Source organism: Ramularia collo-cygni (genome assembly GCF_900074925.1).
Source record: "Ramularia collo-cygni strain URUG2 genome assembly, contig: RCC_scaffold01, whole genome shotgun sequence".
Taxonomy (NCBI): Eukaryota; Fungi; Ascomycota; class Dothideomycetes; order Mycosphaerellales; family Mycosphaerellaceae; genus Ramularia; species Ramularia collo-cygni.
The window spans coordinates 958,141-980,318 of record NW_019716255.1 but is presented as its reverse complement, the minus strand read 5'-3'; the positions used below and the strand labels follow the sequence as shown (position 1 = coordinate 980,318).

Genomic DNA, 22,178 nt, shown 5'->3' with positions numbered 1-22,178 from the left:
AACCCTGGGTGAACCTTTGGTAGCAAGGGCCAAAGTCTTGTGGATGGGATGTTCGGCTGAGTACTCCGCAAGGATCGCAGTCTGCACCATGGTAGATTGGAAAGGAGGCATGATGCCTAGCATGAAAGCTTGACCGAAGGACCTTCAAGCTGCCTGTCTTCGATACTTGCCATTCGTTATCGGAGGAAGTACCAGAGTTGCGGTCGATCTTGAATTCCAACGGATTGTCCCTGGATACTGGAGCCGGAGCCGGACCTGGACTTGACCTGGATTGGACCCAGACAGCTCGCAGAAAGCATTGGGTCATGCTCGAGTGWCAGGATCGAAGGCACTCTGATGAGGAGCTGAAGATGTTGGCATGAAGCCGAGAAAACATGTTCGTCGACGAAATGACTCCCTGCTGTTTCGACAGAGCTCACGCCTTCAGGGGTTTCTGCTTTAGCAACGCTCCCTGGCAGTCGAGTCAACGTCCATTTACAGGCCCACTAGTTGGTCTAGATTTTCAGCACCCAGACCGGTACTCATGGCCAGTCGAGAGTAATCGATGGTTGCGCAGGGCATTGAAGGGTATGAAAATACCTTATGCAAGCCCAGGATCGGCCGCACATTTGCAAGCAAGATTCTTCATAGTACGATCGCTTGAGCACTCCCAGAGACGTTCTTATGCTCGCCTGAGGTGCCCAGGATAGCAGCGACTTGAATCACAAGCATAAATCGCTGCTTCTCTACAGCGCACACAGTCGATGATCCAGTGGTCACGCAGGCAATTTTATCAAAGGTTGCGCCCCTTCTAAACCCAGCGCGAGACAGGAGGATAATATCGGGGAGCTCACGATCCCATGGTCGGCTCTTGGTGGTCTCCTCAATATCTGGCGCATTCTTCTGGTACAGGCTGGGAGATCAAAGCCGGAAGCTTGCTATGCTGCTTTACCTCATTATGATGCCTCGCGGGAACAGTGTATCCTGGTGGCTCCACATGTTCGCTCAGGCCGCATTCCATATACCGTCTTGGCCCAAATCTGGCAGAAAGCGCTACAACTCCGCTGGCTAGCAGTCGATAGCATAGTGCGTGTCCCAAGAATATCGTGAGCAGCTTGCTTCCAGCATATTTCTCTGTCTGCACGCCGCTCTCCAACGCAGAAGCCTTTCGCTCGGCATCTTGGCCGCTCACTCAGGAGCAAGTAATACTTCCCCGAATGGCTTGCCCCAATGGTGTGTGAGCTACTTTCAATGCCAGCTCCAATGGTGCGGCATGATTGCTGTCCTGGACCGAACTATCCTGCCGGACGGATATACGCTCGAGATCCGCTCGCTGCTATGGTTTTTTCGGATCGAGCGGTGCTCGGTGCGGCCTGTTTCCGAATGCTGCATCAGGTGCGGTCCATTGCGGTGGTTGTCGCAACCGGACTGTCGCCGTTCTTACTCTGTCGCTTGGTGGTGTGGGCGCTGCGAGGCTCAAGGCTGCGGCGGCTGTAGGGCACGGCAAGATCTCCTGTCTGCTCTTTCCCGATGTTTGCCACACCGACTTTGATTGCCAGATTGCCGCTGTCGTGTGTGGTGAGATGCAAGCGGAATGCCCGCCGCCGAGGAGTGTGTTTTGTTGAGGCACTCCCCCGCCGCAATAGCAGCTCTGAGATCTTTTGGGGATTCCATCTCGATTTCCTCGAGCCAGTGCGAATGACACTTCCTCTAGGGATGCTTGTCTTCGGAATGGATGCGTTAGGCTGGAATTGCGGAGCCGTAGGACCTGCGGCCTCGAAACGAAGTTCTTCACAGTGTGATACTTTGAGGATTGCTAGACACCTGCGGAAGGATGCACTGTGAACAGGACTGCTACCGTATGGAATTTCTTGCCCCTGAGAACTGTGCCAGTAGGCAGTTTCTCCAAGGATGATGCGAGACACTCCGGACTTGTCAGACTTGAGTGCCTCCATCCTTATGCTGCCGGTGTCTCGTGCTGTCTTTTTCAGATATGGAAGTCCTACTTACACTGCTCTCGGCCGCATGGGTGGCAAGTCGACCCTGCACGTAGGTTCTGGTTCGTGTCTCTCCTTTCTCTTCACCCAAGCAACGCTGGAGAGGAGATGAGAAGATGGCATGAAAGCCGTGCAAGTTGTATCCTTTCTTCGATCTCCTCTCCGTAGCTTCCATTAGCACTGCCGAGTGTACTGGTACCTATGATCTATGGATGCTTTCAACAGATCCCTAAGGACTGGGTTGGATCTCACTGCTAGGGAGCCGTTGAAGGACTATTGGACCATGGTGTCACCGCTCCACAAAGGTCTCCCCATTGACCTGAAAGACCGCGTGCGAGGCGCCTCGAAGACCTGCCTCCTATAATGGAACTTGTGTATTGTGCCATCTGGTGCTCCGCTCATGATTTCCATTCCTGTAGGATGCTCTGCTATGATGCCCGTTTGCGCCTCCGCCTCCTATCCTTTTCACTGGAGCCTATCCTATGCCGTACCATGCGAGGCATGTCGCCCGACCTCCTTTTCATATCGTGGTGGCCGTGGCCAGCTGTGCACCGCTTTCGGAGGGTATGTTCTCCAGGCCAGGCCCTATCGTCGTGCGAGCATGCTGCCCAGCCGCGTAGTCCTCGCTGTCTGCTGCCTCTGCCTCGTGTCAACGCTGCTGCCCTCACTGGTCCTTCTCGTCCTCATGCTATCCGTCGCCGCTCACCTCGCCGCCCCTACCTCACTGCCTTCACCTCACCGGCATGCCCCTTGGACACATTACCGCCCATGTGCCTGAGGAGACGGCTCTCTCTGATCGCCCATCTCACGCTGTCGCCGCTGTGCAGCAGCAATCTGCTGGCGGCGTCTGCACGGGCGTGTTCCGCCCCTGCATATGATTGCTACTAGCTCCATCCTTGCCGTGCCAACGCCCTCTCGGCGGTGATCTAACCCCCATCAAGACCTTGATCGGACGCTCCCGAAAGTACGAACGCAACTATTTAAGCTGGTTGTTTTTCCCCTCCAAACACCTTTCCATCAACATCCTCTCCGACCTCCATCACCCTCCACCATCTTTCCATCACAACAGCTCTTCCTTCATCACCCACACTCACTCAAGTAACCCACAACACCTCACCAGATCAGCATGTCTGATTTCGGTGGCTCCAACGGCGGTGGCTCCGAGCCGCCTGCTCGCGCCGCATCTCCCACTCCGTCTCAGAAGATGCGCATCGAGGCCAAGCGCGCCGAGAACGACGCCATCAAGGCCGAGAACTTCCAGAAGGCCCGCGACAATGGCTGGGTCGACACCACGCCAATGGACTACACTCGCCAGAACGGCGACGGCGAGTGGTACGGCAGCGGCGGCAAGTATGAGTGGAATGATGAGTTTGGCGAGGTCGCTCCCGATGTTCCTGAGCTCGAGGCCATCCTGTTCGGCTCAGAGCATCAGGCTCGTGTCGGCGAGCACATGGATGCTCTCGAGGAGGTCAAGGTCAACCTTGATGGTCCCTTTCACTTCCAGCCCATCTTTAACGTCAGTATCACTCCCAACCTCACTCATCTACTATTTCACACGTGCAGCTGCTGACCACAACCAGTTCGACGATGCCGGCCTGCATCCCACTGTTCTCCAGAACATCAAACTCGTCRGCTACCGGACTCCGACCGCCATTCAGCAGTACACCATCCCCGCCGTCCTGTCTGGTCACGATGTCGTGGCCATCGCTCTGACTGGTACATCGCTCCTTTCCCAACCCTCCGCACGACCTTGCTGACAAAACCTCCACAGGCTCCGGCAAGACCGCGGCCTACCTCATCCCTGTCTTGAGTAAGCTCATGGGCAAGGCCAAGAAGCTGCGCGGTCCTCGTCCGCAAGTCGACCACACTAAGCCCGGCTACGATCACCGTCGCCACGGCGTCCGCGCCGAGCCTCTCGTGATCATCATTGTTCCAACCCGCGAGCTTGCCATTCAGATCTTCGACGAGACCCGTCGCATGTGCTACAAGTCGATGCTGCGCCCATGTGCCGCTTATGGCGGCTACCCAATGGCAGAGCAGGTCAACGATCTCAGCAAGGGCTGCGACATCCTGATTGCCACTCCTGGTCGTCTCTGCGCGCTCATGGACAAGCCCGAACTCATCACCATGTCTCGTGTCAAGTACACAATCATCGACGAGGCCGATGAGATGCTGGCCCAGGACTGGAGTGAGGAGGTCACCAAGATCCTCAAGGGCGGCGGTGCGTCTTGACTCTAACCTCTCTCCAATTTATTGACCTCTCCGCTGACTTGTACTTCGCAGACTCCAACGAGGATGCCGACCATATCTACATGCTGTTCTCCGCAACCTTCCCAAGAGACGCTCGCGCATTGGCTAGAGATCTCATGTCTGAGGACCACTTCCGTATCCGCGTTGGCCGTCCTGGCCAGTCCCACAAGAACATCGACCAGGAGATCATCAAGGTTGACTCGGACATGAAGAACAAGGCTTGCCTTGATTTCCTCATGTCCATCGAGGAGCCAGGCCGCACTCTGATCTTCTGCAACTCCAAGCCTGCCGTCGATCAACTCGACGACTTTCTCTTCAACATGGGTCTCCCAACCACCTCTATCCACGCCGACCGTGAGCAGACTACTCGTGAGGATTCCATGTATGTTGTTTCATCGTCCTCTGTTCCTGTAATCTCACTAACAAACTTTCAGTCGCGCCTTTCGCACTGGCCGCTGCCCCATCATGGTCGCCACCAACATTGCCTGCCGCGGTTGGGATGTCGCGGGCATCAAGTATGTCATCAACTTCGATCTTCCCAAGAAGGATTACGGTGGCGTTCCCGAGTACGTTCACCGCATCGGCCGCACTGGTCGCATCGGACACAAGGGCAAGGCTCTCTCCTTCTACACTGACCGCGATGAAGATCTCGCTCAGGGCCTCGTCAACGTCCTCATCGAGTGCGGATGCGAGGTTCCCGACTTCCTTGACCACCTCAAGCCAGAGGAGGGCGCCGAGATCGACTTTGACGACGACTCCGACGCTGGAGAGGATGAGGCTGGGGCTGAGAATGGTGCTGAGGGTGAGGATGGCGCCGATGGTGGCGCTGCCGTCGTCTCTGACTGGTAATCTGTTCAAGCATATGATGGCCTTACGGTCAATCACGCAAGGACTTGACATACAGGCTGTGGACTAGACGAGGTCACAAAAAGGAGTTTAGGCCGTGGCCGCAGCATTTAGCTAGCAGCGCGAAAATCGCGGCGTCTCCACACAACTTCCTACTTCTGCTCGCCTCTCTTCATTATGTGACAACATGTGCACCTCTTTGTCTGACCGTGTTACTGCCAACGGCATAGATTCCTCCCGTTCCCGTTCCCAAAGACTGCAGAATTGTCGCCGAATCAAATCGATATTTGCAGTGATTACATTTGACATCATGGCCAGCTGATCGAGGCCGATGCTAAGGAGTCTTCGCACGGCGAATGAGACAACCTAAAGGTTTCTCAGTGCACGAGAGAAGACGCAAACAGCCTTCATGAAGCCTCCCGCCCTTCCTCAAACAACGCGACGAGAAAACCAGACCGTAAATGGCCTTCTCATTCATCGCCGATTACACCAGCTGATAGTTCGCCAGCTCAGACTCCTCCTCCACCTCCTCACTACCCATCTTCCTCTACCGATTGTCGAGCGCCAGCTTCCATTCGCCGAACCTCATCCTCAACATGCAGCGCATCTATCTGCATCAACAGAGACCTTCGCGTTGCCGCATACCCTCTGCCTCCTCCTCGCAGTTGATGCCAACATCAACCTGGAAGCCTTACATCACCCTCCACGCGCTGGAGAAGCTCGCGTCACGATGCTCGAGCTCCTGTAAATGCCTCTCATATCCGCGTTCAGGACGTGGACATCCTCGGGCGTGTATTTCATCTTGATCTCGTTTGAGGAGAAGTTTTGAGTTGTGAAATGAAGGGAAATAGAAAGGCGCATAGATCAGACAGCTTGCCGTTGAAGAATCTGACCATGGATCGGCGGAGGCTTATCATTTCTTGACTGTTGGTACAAAATCTACATTCCTGGTGCGGCTCACCCAGTGTCAGTCCAGGGGCAAGTCTCACATTTTGCAAAGCAAAAACCAATCCATGATCGAGTTGGACTTCATGGGGAGTCCTGCGGCTGTGCTGCTTCAACAATCATGTACTGCTATGCAAAGTAGATAAGTCGAAGCCGAAGCAGAGAGACGTGCACGCAGAGGCACTTCAGATGCGAATACGCGGTCCAAGCCGGCGCTTCGCGTGGTGTTCTTGAGCTGTCAATAGCAGCATATAATCGCCGAGGGCAGCTCCAGCACGGCAGGGGCCCGGAAATGAGGCTGAAAGAAGTAAGGATATTGTATACGCAAAAAGCATCTCCGACTGGGTATTCTCCTCCTCCGCTCGCGACTATTTACAAGACCTATTAATCTAGAAGGAAAATTAAGTGTGCGTCTTGCACGATGATGACGACATCCCAAGAGGCGCGTCTCTGGAGGCTGATTTTCTCCTTCAACACGCGTTCTGCAATGGCTCAGCCAAGGAACGCGACAATTAAACATTAGGAGAGGGGTGTTAGTCATGTAGACCAAATGCCTTTCTCAACATAGAAAACTTCTTCTTCTTGCCAGTCCTGGCACTGTATACCTGAGCACCCTCTGCAAATCTCACCCCAGTTCCCTCGGAGGTGTTGGGCCGATCTGAGTCACCATAGCCGTCTGGAAGTTTTGGCACTGGGGGTAGAGGCCAATCGCCGATGTTGCTCTCGCCCGTGGCGGGCGGCGCAGTGGCATTGGAGTACGTGGAGTCGCCACGACGCATGCGGGGCGGCTGAGGCTGGTAGGAAGCACCATGGACAAGCTTGCCGGGGCTTGTTGGACTGCCCGGCGCAGCAATGTCTGGAACGGTAGGTGGAGCTGTGGATGTAGAGACCTTTGGAGAGGAGGGTGTGCTCGTTGAAAGCCGATATCMAGGAATGGAGGCTGTGCTCGCACGGTTACGGCGCAAGATACTGCCCATGAACCCGCGCTTCTTCGGAGCTGCATCCGCAGCACCTGCCGTTGAAATGGAGGCCGGATTCGCCTCATGAGTGCTACCCCTCAAGCTGCCCTGCGCCAGAGCACCGCCCTCACTGCCGATCTGAACTGGAGGTTCAACGATACCCAGCTTCTTGCGTGCAGCTTCYATTGCTTTGTCGACGTCGGATGGATCCGGAACCATCGGCAAGTTGAACTTCTCTCGCTTGGTCATTGCAGCCTGTTCATCCTCATCGGAAAGGTCAGTCGAATCTCCGTCGTTCTGGCCATTGCGTCGGGGAATGCCTCGCACGGGGGCCAACTTGACCGGTGTGAATACATCATCTTCATCGTCCGAGTCTCCAAATCGGCTTGCGAATCGCCCACCACTGGCCGGAGCAGGTTCATCATCTTCATCATCCGAGTCTGCGAAACGAGATTTAAATCTCGAACCAGWGTTTTTGGCAGGGGCTGGAGCCGCGGTTGGAGTCCTGAACGAGCTCTTTTGGGGCTGAGACCCACGCAAAGTCTTGCTTCCTGGATCAACAGAGGCAGCCCGAGCCGGAGGATCCCTATTCATCTTCTTCCGCCCAAACAGGGATCCGGTCGGTGACAGAGAGCGTATACTGAAAGAGTCTTTTCCTTTCGCGCGAGTTGGTGGAGTTGGCGAGACAGCTCGCTTGGGAGCACGTTCAACATCTTCTGAGCCACCACGCATGCTCGACTTCATGGCAAAGCCGGCGTGAGTGCGCGCGTTGCGGCGCTGCTTCTTGAAGCTGCTGTCCGAATCGGAATCATCTGCTTTTCGAAGCTCCTTTTGCAACCTGGCGGACATCGACTGAGCTGGCTGACTTGAAGCTCTAGTATGATTCTTGGGCTGAGACAAGATGGAAGACTGGCTCTCTTGACGTGCGTGGGAGCTGGCATCTGCCATGGAAGTTGCATCGTCGTTCCGTGCATTGCGCATGGTTTTCCTCTGCAACGAGCCCGGCCGCTCAGTGGACTGCTGCCCATCGCGCAGCGTTGAAACCAAACCACTGCCTCCACCTGCGCGCATGGATGAACGCATGTGGACTTGCTTCTCCACAGGGTGTTCTTCGGGCTGCGCACGCATAGTCTTCTTCAACGCTGGCTTCGCGGGGTGGGCGGTGGAGCTAGCTAGTGAAGACTTCTGCGTCGCAGCGGCAGTATTAGGAGACAGCCCGGCGTTTTGCTTGGGCGCTGTCTTCTTCTTGGTCTTCTTCACGGCTGGCACAGGGCGTCCTTCGTCATCAGAAGAGAAGTGCTCGCGCTCTATCTGTTCACGTTGCTGTCTGCTGAGTGTGGACCAATAAGCAGTTGCTTGAGACCAGTCGCCATTATCATCGGTTTCGACATTCTTTGTGGCCCTGTGAGCAGACGGACTCTCCGGAGAGATAGTCTTGGATGTTTTCGAAGTAGTGACAATAGGGCTGACAGCGATCGCATCCAAAGATGCGAAACCTCCTTCCACATCCGACTGTTCCTCCGCGGCGTCGCTGAAAGCTGCCTCGTCGTCATCACTGTCGCCAAATTCGTTAATGGCATGTAAATTTGAGGCCTCTTGTGTTTCGGTAGCATCGCTATCAGCATCCACTTCGTTTTCAACTGTGTTCCACCCTCCTGGTAGGACCACCTCTTTGGAAAGCCGAGCTTTAGAAGATGCGTCGCCAGAAGCAGACGCGCTCCAACTCTCGAGCTCCACCGCCGGGGTGGGAGGCAGGAGGGTGATGTTGGGCACGTTACTGTCCGTTTTGGTCTCGGCAACCTTGGCGGGAGCAAAGTCCCGAGAAATGACCCCCGCATCGTCAGCATTGGAGGAGGACGTTGTGGAAGGGTCGGCCTGCTCATCGGCAGAGTAGTCGCTGTCGCTGATATCTTCAGTGGCCTCTATACTGGGCACCACCGGCTCCTCCTTGGGATTGGCGTTTCCATTAGGATTGGCAAAGATGCCACCCACAGCGTGATTGCTGCCCACACTCCGTTCTGGTGCCATTTCTGTAACCTTTTCGGCGAACTCAGGATTGGCTCTGTTCTTTCGCACGCTACSAAAGCTCGGCAAAGCTGGCCTTGGCTTCATGAGATCGTCGTCGTCGTCAATATCCTCAAACGTCTTGGGCGCGCTGGGGCTGGCAAGGGTGGTAACTTTCGGTTGTTCATCGAAGCTAACTCTGACGGATTTCTTTTTCTTGGCGGAGCCATCATTGGAAGTAACAGAAGGCGTGTCAGACGTCACACTTGAAGGCGACTTTGGGTTGGAGTAGTGTGCCAGTGGAGAAGCGGCGCGGGCAGAAGGCGCAGGAGAGTGCTTCATGGCTGACTTTACAGGTGAAAGATCTCGGGATGGCGGGTCATGCATGGTAGTCCCGACGACAGGAGACGCCGAAAATCGCGCTCGTTGGGGACTGGGCGAGGTCGAAATATGTCTTCCCCTGAAGGACCCGTTCATAGCACCTCGTGGCACGTCCAGACTTGAAGACCTCGGCTTTGTTGTGGGAGTTGTGTACGCCACAGCAGGCCCTGCCGACGTCTGAAGAACCTTGCCACTGTCTGCATATTCCGAGGCTCGTGAGCTAGACAACTCTTCGTCCTCGTCAAGTCTCTCATGCACGACAGATGGATGCTTCTGCAAAGTATGGCGCGGACTCGTCGGGCTGCTGGTGGGAGAGAGACGTGCAGGGTTGCGTGGAGGCGGCTCGAGGCTTGTGTCCAGCGCAGCCGGAACTCGTCGTTGGCTGCGAGCAGGCTGCGTTTGGCGAGCAGCGGGCGTGGGCGCGGGCGTTGGGTGGGGCACTATTGTACGTGTGCTGGGGTCGTACTGACCAGGCTTCAGTGCAGGGGCCTGAGGAAGAACGGGTGATGATGGTTCATTGGAGATCACCTTGAGTCGCCTTTGGGGAACGAAGGTTCGAGAGCCCGCGTCGAAGACCATGATCGTTTCGTAGTCGTCTGCAGCGGCCGATGCAGCCTCCAGATTGGCTCTTGTAAGATTTGCGGGCTGAGAAGCAGACCTCAAGCTGCCGTTTCTGCCCGATTGTCCAGCAGCAGCCTGTATTCTTGCAATCTTCTGATCCAATGCCGCTGCACGCGCGCTCTGTCTGTTTACCGGCTTTTCAACGATCGGCTCTGAATGCCACGCTCCAGCACTGTGGGTGAACTTCTTGTCCATTGTTGGCGATCCCATGGGGCTGCTCAGCTGTCGCGGTCTGGAGAAGTTTGTATTGCGGGTGCTGTCCGATCGTTCCAGCTCCTCTGCCACATCGGAAAGCCTGGGTGGTTTTCTAGCAGAGCCCGTAGACATGCTGCCTGCTCTATCGGCGCTAACGCCTCGCCCCCGAGTGCCTCGATCCGGCGACATGACTCGTTGCGGCGGATCCATGCTAGACGAGCGTCGGTGTCCGTTGGGTATATGTTTGGGTATTGCTGGAACCGGAGGCGCGTAAGGATCTGGCGACCTTGCGCCCTCAGCAAACCCAATGCTACTCCCTGGTGAAGGCGATCTGAACGTGCGATCTGTCATGGACCCATTGCTGTTYTGCCTTTGTAGCCCTCCACGTCCCATAACACTTCCACTGCCAATGGACGAATTCGAGCCGCGCCTGACCATGCGCTTCGTTTGAATGCTGCCGATGGGCTCCGGAGTTGTGGTAGCAGATCGCAGCGCTGCGGCGGCGGCTGCTGAAGACAAACTCCCGCTCGAGGGTGGGCGATATAGACCGCCAGCCGCACTTCTGGCGGCTTGAGTCGCAGCGGCGCTCGTACTCTGATCCATAGACTGTGCGCCTGTTAGTCATGCGGTAACGTTCCCATCTCGCGGCACGGATGCTCGACATACCCGAGTGCGGCTCGCGCTGCTACCTCGTCGACGCGACGACGACGAAAACATGCTGGGCATGATCCCTGGCKACTGCGCCTTGGATCAAGAAAGAGCGTGGAGGTGGTATGAAGAAAACAATCGGTCACGCAGGAGACGACAACGTTGGTGCCCGTGCCGTTGGAACCTTTCTGTGAAACTCTCCCGCCGTTTCSCCTTTACCGCATCCTGCTTCAGGAGTCGGCTCACGACGAGGTAGTCGAACCGGAGAAGGATGCTGCTGCAGTGCAGTGAATGTGRGAGCGCACGAGAGCAATTGATATGGGTATAGGAGGAGTACGTCGGCATGGACGAATGGACGAGATGAAGCGGAGCACCATGCGGAAATGTCACTACTCTCCAAACCTCGCGTCACCACCGCTCCATCCTTTGACCAAGAAATGACAGTAGCGCTAGCTTAAGCTTTCACATTAGGCGCCATGCCCATCTAGACTCTATAGCCCGCCCGAGGACAGGCGACGGGTGCACAAACATCAGCGTTTGCTCAAACGTAGAACATGATAGCAACGTCATATCTTCACAACTGTTACAACATGGCAAACATCGTTCCTGGTCGTAGCGACGAGCGTGCCACTTCATGGTTTGAGCTTTGGCTTGCTGGTGCCTTGGCCAGGGAGGAGCCCGACAGATTGGCACGGCAAGTTCGGTAGATTCACGACCAAGATCCGACAATGGAATGCAAATCTTTGGCTTTCTCTCCACAAGATGGCCCACCTTGCTCTATTAAACCCCTCCTATCATAGTGGGTGCGCCAATTTGTCGGAAGAGCCACAGCTACACTCTCCTGATACCAAGTGCACAATTTCCCATTCTCGTCACGAAGCAAACTATCGAGTAATGGGTGGGAGTTTGAGAGCAATTTTTCAAAGCTCTGGCCAACCGGTGAAGAGCAGTGCAAGATTGTCACTATGGCCGTGGTGGATCTGCTAGGCAGGATTCAACATCTTCATTCATCAGGGTATCACTCGCCCCGTTCCCAGTAGCCAGCAGTCATTATTTGATAATCGACCGCAGTCTCCATGTGTCCTCTCAGAGCACACGGCGAATAAAGTCCCGCCAAACATATTATACATTCCCGCTTGAAAACAAATCTGTACTTCAAAGAGCAGCCACAAGCGCTCTGAGCTCCCGGATCAGCCTCTGTAGAGCAGCAACCCGAGCAAGTTTCCGGCTGAGGTCAACTCTGCATGGCATCGTTAGCCCCTTGCTCTTACAGCTGGCCAACGTAGAGATATCGGGACACGCACCACTCACTCATCATCATCGCCCCATCCACCCGAATCCCTAAACTCTCTACAAGGCGGTCTGCTGTCTCTGTCTCCACTCTTGTGTAGCACAAAGTCCAGGACTTCACTTCGGGGCTCGATGAATTGCCGCAGACACCACCCGACAGGGGCCGCATAGGCTTGCTGTCGACCCTCTGCATCCTTGGCAGTGCTCTTTAGATACAAGATCTGATTCCGTGAGTCCTCACGCTCATAAATCTTGTCCGAGGTGCCAAAAGCAATCAAGCGGAGTCTCGAAGGAGGCTCGATGACTTCTGGTGCCTTTGCCATCGCGACCTCAGCACCGGCATCACCGTCGCCGTCCTCGGAGGAGTCATCGTCGTCTTCCATTGAGGAATGCGAGCCCGCTGCGATCTCAAATCTACGCTGTGCCAAAGTTTGCAACAGAGCCTCATACACTGACCGGGGAAGTAATTGCGTACTAGGCTTATTGGTCGGCCAGTTTGTGATGTGGAGCGTTACCATGCTCCGTAGTTTTTGACTGCTCAGTTCAAACGAGGTCCACTCGTCACTCGGAGTCCTTATGAGACTCGTGTGCGGCCAAGCAGTGCTGAGTTGTTCCAGGTCCTTGCACGCAGTGCAAATGTCGTGAAAGTCGTCTGTGTCCCAGACAAGCTCGGCACCATCAATTTCACTAGAAGTACTGTGGCTCGCTTGGCCGGCACAGTGCACATTCAAAAGCTCGAGCGTTTTCCCATGACGGATGATTCCAGCTGCGGCGGGCATTGCCTTGACGTGCTCGAGATCAATGACGAGATCTCTCAGACCAGAAACGAGACAGAGGAAGCCGTCCAAAGCCACCAATGCTTCGTTCTCGGCGTTGTCTCGATGCTGCACTTCCAGTACTTTGAGCTGTCTCGGCAAATGGTTCGCTTTGCTCAATTGACCGAACAGCGTGTCGGCGCCGGCACAGTGGTAAAGCCGCAAGGCTTGTAAGTCGTGGAAGTTGATGAATTTGCACCACGTGTCCGCGCAATACCTTAGACTCACTCGGTGCAGGCGAAGCGACTTGAGGTTTGGGAAAGGTGAACACTTATCGAAAGGCGTCATGCATCTGAAGATTGTGCTCGTTACCTGCGGGAAGGAGAGATTGGTCAGCAATTTGTCGAACAAATTCGTGGAGCATTCTCTGGAAGCTACGTTCGGCGGAGGCCTCCTCGTTGGAATGGGACTGATGTTCTTTGCAGACAAGGGAAAAACAGAAAGGCAAAGGAGATCTGAATGGCGAATGCCGAATTCTCAATGCCACTTGCAACCATAATGTCACTTACCAGACCGGGAGCGGTTGCAGAGTCGTTCAAGTCCCGCGATTCGATGGCGTTACGCGTGTCTGGTAAGAAGTTGCAATGGACAATCAGCTCTTCGAGCTGATGCGCGGTCTTCTCCACGAAATAGCCACTCAGATCGAGCGTTTCGCGATTCTCAGGGTATAGTGCTAGCTTGCGTGCGTTCTTGAACATGAGCGATTGCACGCGCTTGTTCTTCTTGAGGAGTGGCAAAGCTGGCTCGTCCACATCCATGACCTCCAACCATTTCATCTTGCGCTGTTTGCTGTAGAGCAAGAGAAGATTTTCCGTAGAGAAGGGCTTCCATGGACACCAGCTACACCCGATGTTAGCATCGCCCTGTTCCAAATCCCCGACAATCACCGAGATGTAGTTCACCCATTGTCATCATCATCTCCCCTTGCCGTTGATCTGTGGTGTACACACCTGAACTCTTCTAGGATGTCTTCCGGCAAGAACTCGAGAATCATGCGCGTAGCGAAGTGAGCTTGTTGCTCCTGATTGCATCTGTCAGGCACGGGTGCAAGATATAGCCGGAGCTGCTTGATGTGCTTGAGACCAATGTTCTTGGGACTGATAAATGCGGAGAGGCGGTTGTCCATCGGGCTACCCAGATCAAGGGCAACATTGCGGTATAGAAAGCGCACGGCGAGCTCGTGCCACTCTTTGCTGACGAGACAGAGCTTCTTGAGGTCGGAAGGCCGGATGACCTGGCTTGCGATCAGTGTCCACTTTCATCCATAGCGGCCGTGTGAAGATATGTACCTTTTCAATCACCAGCTCTTTGATCTCCTTTGAGAGACTTTGAAACGTCTTCTTGTCCGCCTTCTTCAGGCTCGCTGCCGCGCTCATCGTCTTGGTCTCGGTCTCCACCTGAGTCGCCATCTCACTGCCAACTAAAGGCGATCCAGGTCTTGTAAGACCGTATTCCAGACCGGGAGTCGTCACCGTCGCTGCCGATTTGTTTAGCTGCCCCAAGTTCATTCGAGGATCGCGCTTGTGAGTCGTAATGTCTGGTCCGAAGTGATCGGGCGCAGTTGAGAGAGAGTTGGAKGTTGAAGGTGTGTTTGTTCACATACGCGGCACCGCCTTGCGCGTGCGCTGTCTCAACTAACCAGGATACCCTCACAGCAAGAGTGAACGGCACTGCTTTAGCTTGTGAACAAAGCCGGTCAGTGAGGCTATGACTTTCTAAAGTGAGGCGCAGGCAGCCTTGCACTTTGTACCACCCAATCGACAGATACTTCCGTTGTAGCAAGTAGAGGAGCTGGAGAGGCCCACTATTTGTAGCTCTCGGTACTGGGACCGCCCCGCGCGCCACGGTTTCTTGGGCACAAGAGCCAATGGCCGATGGCACATATATTGCTACCAGGCTGCGGTGTTGAGATGACACTTTGAGATCCGGTCCGGTGAAGCGGTGATTCACCTCGAAGGAACTAAGCGCAGAACGGATATCGGTCCCGGCTGCCGCCGAAGTGAGCCTACTAAGGCAGGTTGACAAAACACGACATGCACATTACGACGACTTTTAAACGCATGATTCCGTGTCGGAGCTCATGTCTAGCATGCGCTCGCCCCGCTCCTTCGATTCGCGAAGAGGCTTCACATCATGCCTTCATGGTGGTCGGGTCTCAGGCGGTACTACCAAGTTGAACTCGATCCAATTGCTTGAGGCGTTTATGCGCTATGGAACCCCCAACAAATCTTTCCCTCATACCGCCAGACACCTCGTATGCAAATCTCCCGGACGCCGTTTCAACTCCTCCGCTAAGACCAACATACTGCATTCAAAMCCGGCTATTCATCATCGCTCAGTCTCTCCATCTCGGCTGCAAGCTGCGCCTCCAGATCATCATCTTCGTCGGTGTCCTCGCCACCAGCAGGTTCAATTGCCGGTGCAGGTGAAGAGCCAGGCTCACTGCTGCCAGGTCGATCCACGAAGTTGGTAAGGCTGCTAGTCCTTTCCAAGGCCTCCTTTTTCCTCTTCTGCAGTCGTGTGGCACTGGCCTCACCATCTGACTCCTCCTGAGATAGTTTTCGCTTCTTGGCAGAGGAGGTTGGGTTCACCGGCGTTACAGAGTCGTTGCTAATATCGCTAGCTCCGCTAGTGAAGCTCTCTGCAYCACTGTCGTCGGTTTCTGTCCCATCCTCGCCGTTCATAAACTCCGCGAATTCGTTGTCGATATCGTCCCAGGCATCTGGCTGCTCTAGCTCCGTTGGTGAACTGTCCTGTCTCTCGAGCGACGGCGCGTATTTTGCGAGCTCCTCGCTATCGGTATCAATTTCCGTGTCGACAGTAAGGCTAGGAGCCTTTCGCGCATTTGCAGTACCATTTGGAACTGCGTCTCCATCGGGGTCTGGTGTGTCCGCATCTGCTTCAGCATCCGTCTGTGCGGCTTCTTCAYCAGACGAGGAGAGGGCAAAGTCCTTGCCTTCGAAGCCCTCTGGCAGGCCTCCGGCACCATTAGCGGAAGCATCCAGGTGAATTCTATAAGGCGTCTCGTCCACCTTCTTCCATTGCATAAAGCAGGTTGTCAGCCAGCTCATGCTGACAATGGCGATTCTGCCAGCCTTCTTAGCCGCTTGCCGCACCTTCGCAGTCCTTCGCTCGGGACTGGCGATAACATGAGTCGTCTTTTTGGTTATGTTTTCAGTCACCACGGCTCCGAAGCTCTGCGCCCATCTGGTCATGTCATGGGAGAGCACATCCACTCCAAGGGAAATGACACCGGAGAACACGATGTGCACACCCGCGAGAGCCCTTGCTTTCATTGATGAGATGATTGGGGCAGCGTCTGGGATGTTGTCCAGTTCATCAATGGAGCGCTTCTTGCTGTGACCTGGACGAAGTTCGGCAATCCTGCCACCCTTGGTGCCGGCCGCCTTTTTGTCCAACTCATCAAAGTATGCTGTGTGAATGCTGCGGAGGTGCTGTTCAAGATGGAGCAGTTCTTCGTCGTCATCTTGGAGTAAGTTGGCACGGTATTTGTGTGGGGCAGGTTGTGCGGGGGTCTGCTTTTTGATCTCGCCGTTTTCAGCCAAAAGCTCTGCAGCTGCCTCGACCGCGGGCGATGATGCGTTGGCCTCATTTTCAAGCTCATCTAGAATCTTCTGCTTTTGAAGCAGCGGTCGATCCTCAACTTGTGCTGCAATTGTCTGCTCTTGCTCTTCTGACTTCTCCTTTACGCTCTTGGCGTCCTGATCGCCTGCCATGGAAACGATCTGATCGAGTGCTGAAACCTCGCTATTTGCTTGCGGTAATGTTGAAGGTGYAGTGGATGTGGACGCTGATTCGGAGGGTGGTTCAAGGCTGCTCGAATCTGCAGATTTTGACGGTATTCGCTCCATCTTGGCTGCCCTGGGCAATTCTACCTCATCACGCTTGGGTAGGAACATGCTGTTGATGTCTCCCACGCCAGGGAAGAATTCAAAGGGGTTGACCTTCACCAAATTCGGCGTCCACTTCCAGACATCAGCGCGATCGTCGATAATAACGACCATCCGCGTATCCACGGGGAACAGGCGCTTCAAGTTCTTGACCGTTATGCTGCCATTCTCGTCACGGGAGAGGATGCGATCACCAAATATTTTTCGCGTCGGATCAATGATTTTGGCGATGTTATCGGCATAGGCACGCGTCCCCATTGTGTAGATGTGCATCTCAAATAGCTCCGACATGTCTTCGAGGAAGTTCCTAGTATTGGGCCGCAGCTTGACATAATACCACGTTCGGCCGTCGTCCACCAGCTGGAACATGCAAACGTCCTGTAGAGCCTCCCAGTTAGGGTTTGTGGGATCATTCTTCCACTCTCCGATGGTGGGCTCGACGTTTGCCTGGATGATGGTCTGATCGAGGTCGACGACCAAGCTCAGCTTACGGGCATCCAACAGTCGCCGCCGCGCCTCCTCATCGTTCTTGGCCGCCTCTCCAGCCGAGATAAGGAGCTCTGTACGTCCGTGGACGGTGTTGATGGTCGCTCGCGAAGTGCCGGCCACGGTCTGGTTGTAGCTCGTCCGCTGGCTCATATCCTTGCCACACTCAATACACATGCCACCAAACTGCGATTCGTGTGTGCATGCCTCCTCGATATGCGCGACCACGGTGCGCCGCGTGATGACCTGGCCGACCTCCACGTCCAGCGACTCTACCTTTCCCTCCAGTTCGCTCTCGAAGTTGGTCGGCCATGTTCGCGTCACCGTCACCTCCTCGCGCACATCCTCATTCCATTCCAGCTCAGTGCTCTTGTACTCGTACACAAACAGCGGCGCATTGATCTCGATGGCATCTCCTGGCCGCCGTAGCAGCTTCGTAACCGTGATCGGATACAGGAGGCCTTCGGGCGTCCACAGGCGCATTTGAGGGTGTTTCTATCGGGGGATTGTTGGTTATGTGTGCTTCACATGGTAAAGTCGCAGGTAKGTGGCGACATCTGCACGTTATTCAAGACGAGTTTTGATCGTGTCTACACCAGATTCTAGAGCGCGTTGTTTTGGTAGCTGCGGAGGTGGAATGATGTGGAGGAAAGTAAGTAATTCAATTTGATTGGAATTTCACAGCACGCATAATAAGCTACCTACAGCCGTTTTCATCGATTGCCTTTCACACCAAATTCCTCTTCCGGAGCATTCAAACGCATTCTTGAACCGTCGATCCAACAGAGCGCAGATTACTATACGCGCGAACTGTCATCGACACAAGACCATGACCCAAGTTTAAACCTCAGGAACAGGTTGTCGGCGCACTCCTTCGCGCGTCAATCCATCGCTCTGGCTCAGACACCCATCTAACAAGAATTGCCGGCGAGGATAATGTGAGAACTGACATGCCCAAGCTTCTCCCCGTGTCACAGGAATGTACGGAGATATGGAAGTGATTCCAACATCTCTGCCGTCACCGCCATACTCCCGGATGGCGATGGCAGGCTCTGGCGCACAGAAGCACATCAATGGGCCTGGACATCCATATCATATGCTAGCATGACCACACCTACAAGCAAAGGGCGCAATTTTCAGCAATATTTCAAACGACAAGCAGAGGTCGCAGAATTAAAGTCGCTCCCTTCGAGACTGGGGTAACCTGGAGGCTTCCTCTTGGACAGTCTCCTGAAACGGAAGCTAGGACGCCATTTGTCTCGCTCGGCTTACCGTAGCCAACGAGGCCGTCCCATTTGCTAGACCCGCATCGCCAAACTCATTGGTGCATGTCGCACGCGTTCGAGCTCGCTCTTTCTCAAGACCATCTCTCACTCCTGCTTGTCTTCTTATCAATGACCGCCGCCGCAGCTCCTCTGATTGCCCTTGTACAATCAACAACGTTCTTAACGAACTTGCAAGAAAGTACCTTTCGCAGCGTGTGACTTGGGATGAGCAGGCCTGGGGTCTCGACGACTCTGTCTCGCTTACCCGCTCTGGATGTTCTAAGAATCAACCGATGATAACTCTGCATAACATCGTATTTGGGACCCGCCAGAGATCCGGAGTCTGCAACAGGCCGCTGAGCGGATCACGCCCATGTGCGGCTCGGAGAGTCCAGGACGCTAACAATGTCGCTCTTTAACTACACATGTACTTCAGACTCAACGAACAAGCAGCCGTATCCGTGTTCTGCGACTCGGTACTGCAAGGGCTCTTCGATATGTTTTCCATGCGTTGGCCGAACGAGGTCAGCGTTCTGTTCCAGACAATCTTCGTTACTTTGCCGGATCTCAACGGATACCACACCAAAGACTGATTCACAAAGTATGCAACGGAGCCCAGTTTGTGAAAGCACGAAATGCGTCTTGACGATATTATTGTGCTCAGCAATGGTGGTGGGTAGTATAATCYCGAACAGATGGAGGGTCYCATCACCACGCGCGCAGCTGTAAAGGACTGACCGGTTATCGGCCAGGGAAATTTCCAGATGCCTCTTTTGGTTAAGAGGCAGGATCCCTGACAGTCCACAGAGCATTTCAGCAGAGAGTTGTTGCTACAAACCTTTGCCTCCACCAGCGAACGCAACCATACAGCATGCTTATGCCATAAGGCAGTATGCATAGGAGATTGGGAGTAGTTTTCGGGTATGAAACGAGCAAGCCCTGCTGCTAGTGTCCATATCGACTTGGGCAGTAGATAGGATGCGGACAAATCAGTCCGGGAATATGTGAATAACAGGCTGGGACTGGAGGATACCTAGCTCAAAGCTTTGGACAATACATGTACATTTGCACTCGACATGGGTTCACTCTAGGTCATCTGCCTTACAAGAGCCATTAACATATGGCGCACGAATGAGGGCAAGGGCAAAATCGACTCGACCTTCCACATTCGTTTATTATCACCCACCAGCTGAGAAGCGCGCTTGGAAACATCGAAGAGGCGGAGGCTTTACGAATCCAATGGGCGGCGTCATCTCACATACTTGTTGGGGAAGCGATCGGAAGACATCTCATCAGGAGAKAGAGCTTGTATGTCGTCACAAGAATCTCCATACCGTGAAGTGAAGTGAAGTAAATGTAAATAGAGTTCGTGGAGTGTAAGCAGTGCGTCTGATTGGCCGCCGCTGTGTCTCTGGAATCGAGAGGCGACTCTCGCTTCACCTCACTGTCCAACTCCCACCCATCCCACTACGGTCCCTAGCACTCACAATGGCGTCGCCGCGGACATTGACAGCACTGGCTCGCTCGCGACCCACCGCCTCGCGCCTCGTCGCAGCACGTAGCTCCGCATCAGCTTTTTCAACCTCCGCGCAGACACAACGACCCGCCCTGGGAGGACAGACTGAAGGCCCGGCGCCAGAGGGATTTCGCATAAAGACACCCGCGCGATGGAACCAGCAGAAGGAAAGCTTGCTCGACCAGGCCGGTAATTACTTCCTGCYCACCGAGATGGCGAGGGGAATGTACGTGCTCCTGGAGCAGTACTTCCGTCCACCGTATGTGTCTTTGGCTTCATTGGTAATGCCCGGTTGAGGTACTGACATGGGACCTTCAGATACACCATCTACTATCCATTCGAAAAGGGCCCGATCTCGCCACGTTTCCGTGGCGAACACGCCCTACGCCGATACCCAACAGGCGAGGAACGCTGTATTGCTTGCAAGCTGTGCGAGGCCATCTGCCCTGCACAGGCTATTACCATCGAAGCCGAGGAGCGTGAGGACGGCAGCAGACGTACGACACGCTACGATATCGATATGACCAAGTGCATCTACTGTGGTTTCTGCCAGGAATCATGTCCAGTAGATGCCATTGTGGAAGGACCGAACGCAGAGTATGCCACAGAGACTAGGGAAGAGCTGCTGTACAACAAGGAGAAGCTCTTGTCGAACGGAGACAAGTGGGAGCCGGAATTGGCGGCTGTGGCGAGGGCAGACGCGCCATACAGGTAGCCAGGCGATGCGACAGGATGAGATTGAAATGAAGATTAGCGGAGCGGCTTTTTCTATGTCTACAGTGCTACACTATGGTACACACAGCCACCTCCTGTAGGCTTATCCATCGAGCGTCGTGGACCATGCAAGGTAATATATCTATTGCCAAAATTCGCATGTTTAACGAGCCAGCATTCCGTGGATGAACGAATGAGGTACTGAATTTCGACGAGACAGGTGTCAATGCGTCCAGGACCTGCGTACCGCGTCAGACCAATCTGTGAATACAGTTGGCGAGACAATGTGATTCACCAGAGGAAGGCCTTATGAGGCTGCTTGAATCGTCTAGATCATGGTCTTGCGCCACAGCTTTGCTTGCGGGGAGTCTCAGCGTTCTTCATTGGCAGAGTCGCTGACCGAATGACAGAGACCCCCTCCAGGATTGACCTCATTCAGCAGTCCTCCACGCCTATTTTCTGTATCCTCAACGCAAATATTGGACTGCAGGACCTAGCACTTGGTCGCCTCGATGACTCCAGGTTTCAGGTCTGGGTTTGYTGGTATTCCATATGAGTCGAGCCTTGAGCCGTCAGGCCAGTGGTCTGCTCAGATTGCGACAACGAATTGACACGGAAGAAAGCTTTAACGTGGGTGTCCTGCGACATCAATAGGATAGGGTGTCTACTTCAAAGCTCACATCGCGCAGCACCGCAAGTATCCAATTCTGCTGCTTGAGTTCGATCGGCCGTCGGATTTCGATGTCATGGGGAAAACAATTTCATTCATGAGGGCAAAGCTCATCTTGCCAGGTAGTGCCAGATCCAGGGAGGATATCGAGCTCCGTCTCACCTCATCTCTGATCTTGGAGTTTTCTTTGCCTGCAGGCAACCACGTGGCTTCTGGTCGCGCGAGAGACAGCCTGTGTGCATATGCACGTCAAATCCTTGTCAAGACGCCCGCTCGCCGCTAATACCGACTTCTATTGGATACATGGACTAGCATTATGGAGGGAGATCTTGACATCGGCCTGGCCGTCAATTCTTCGGGGATCGCCCGTGGCAAGGCTGAGAGATGCATTGCAGTGTCACTAATGTGTCAGACGCCAACATGCAGCCTGCCCGGACTCAAGCTCGAAATAAACTGCCAAGCATGCTTGTGACACCATTCTCGCGGATTTCCCCAAGTTCTTGGAATGATCTAAGCTTTCCTGTAAATTCGACCACGTCGATTTGCCGAGAGACCCAGTGGGATGGAGACATGCTCCTACCGCCGAGCTGGTGTATCCGTTCAAGCATTATACGCCTTGTCGAGTCCGAAACGCCACTAAAGAAGAATTGCCTATCCGGGAATGTGTGCTTGGTCCTGCCAAGAGC

The 22,178-nt window shown here is 54.4% G+C and overlaps 5 protein-coding genes; 2 read left to right on the top strand and 3 right to left on the bottom strand.

Annotated features, from left to right (window-relative positions):
- Positions 1-3,102: 3,102 nt before the first annotated feature.
- RCC_00388 (related to DEAD/DEAH box RNA helicase) lies at positions 3,103-5,075 on the top strand (the record flags this gene model as incomplete). XM_023765540.1 has 5 exons in its annotated part: positions 3,103-3,492; positions 3,557-3,692; positions 3,748-4,197; positions 4,260-4,608; positions 4,661-5,075. 5 exons carry the CDS (start codon positions 3,103-3,105, stop codon positions 5,073-5,075), a joined length of 1,740 nt encoding a protein of 579 aa, XP_023621308.1.
- Positions 5,076-6,550: 1,475 nt separating this feature from the next.
- Positions 6,551-10,894, bottom strand: RCC_00387 (uncharacterized protein; the record flags this gene model as incomplete). XM_023765539.1 has 2 exons in its annotated part: positions 6,551-10,783; positions 10,844-10,894. 2 exons carry the CDS (start codon positions 10,892-10,894, stop codon positions 6,551-6,553), a joined length of 4,284 nt encoding a protein of 1,427 aa, XP_023621307.1.
- A 1,086-nt stretch (positions 10,895-11,980) lies between these two features.
- RCC_00386 (uncharacterized protein) lies at positions 11,981-14,438 on the bottom strand (the record flags this gene model as incomplete). XM_023765538.1 has 5 exons in its annotated part: positions 11,981-12,065; positions 12,137-13,242; positions 13,440-13,770; positions 13,881-14,164; positions 14,220-14,438. 5 exons carry the CDS (start codon positions 14,436-14,438, stop codon positions 11,981-11,983), a joined length of 2,025 nt encoding a protein of 674 aa, XP_023621306.1.
- An 813-nt stretch (positions 14,439-15,251) lies between these two features.
- On the bottom strand, positions 15,252-17,810 carry RCC_00385 (related to phosphoserine phosphatase fcp1; the record flags this gene model as incomplete). The annotated part of the gene is made up of 1 exon (XM_023765537.1): positions 15,252-17,810. The coding sequence occupies one exon, from the start codon at positions 17,808-17,810 to the stop codon at positions 15,252-15,254; it is 2,559 nt and encodes an 852-aa protein (XP_023621305.1).
- Positions 17,811-20,080: 2,270 nt separating this feature from the next.
- RCC_00384 (probable CI-23 NADH-ubiquinone oxidoreductase 23 kDa subunit precursor) lies at positions 20,081-20,823 on the top strand (the record flags this gene model as incomplete). XM_023765536.1 has 2 exons in its annotated part: positions 20,081-20,367; positions 20,427-20,823. 2 exons carry the CDS (start codon positions 20,081-20,083, stop codon positions 20,821-20,823), a joined length of 684 nt encoding a protein of 227 aa, XP_023621304.1.
- Between the last annotated feature and the right edge of the window lie 1,355 nt (positions 20,824-22,178).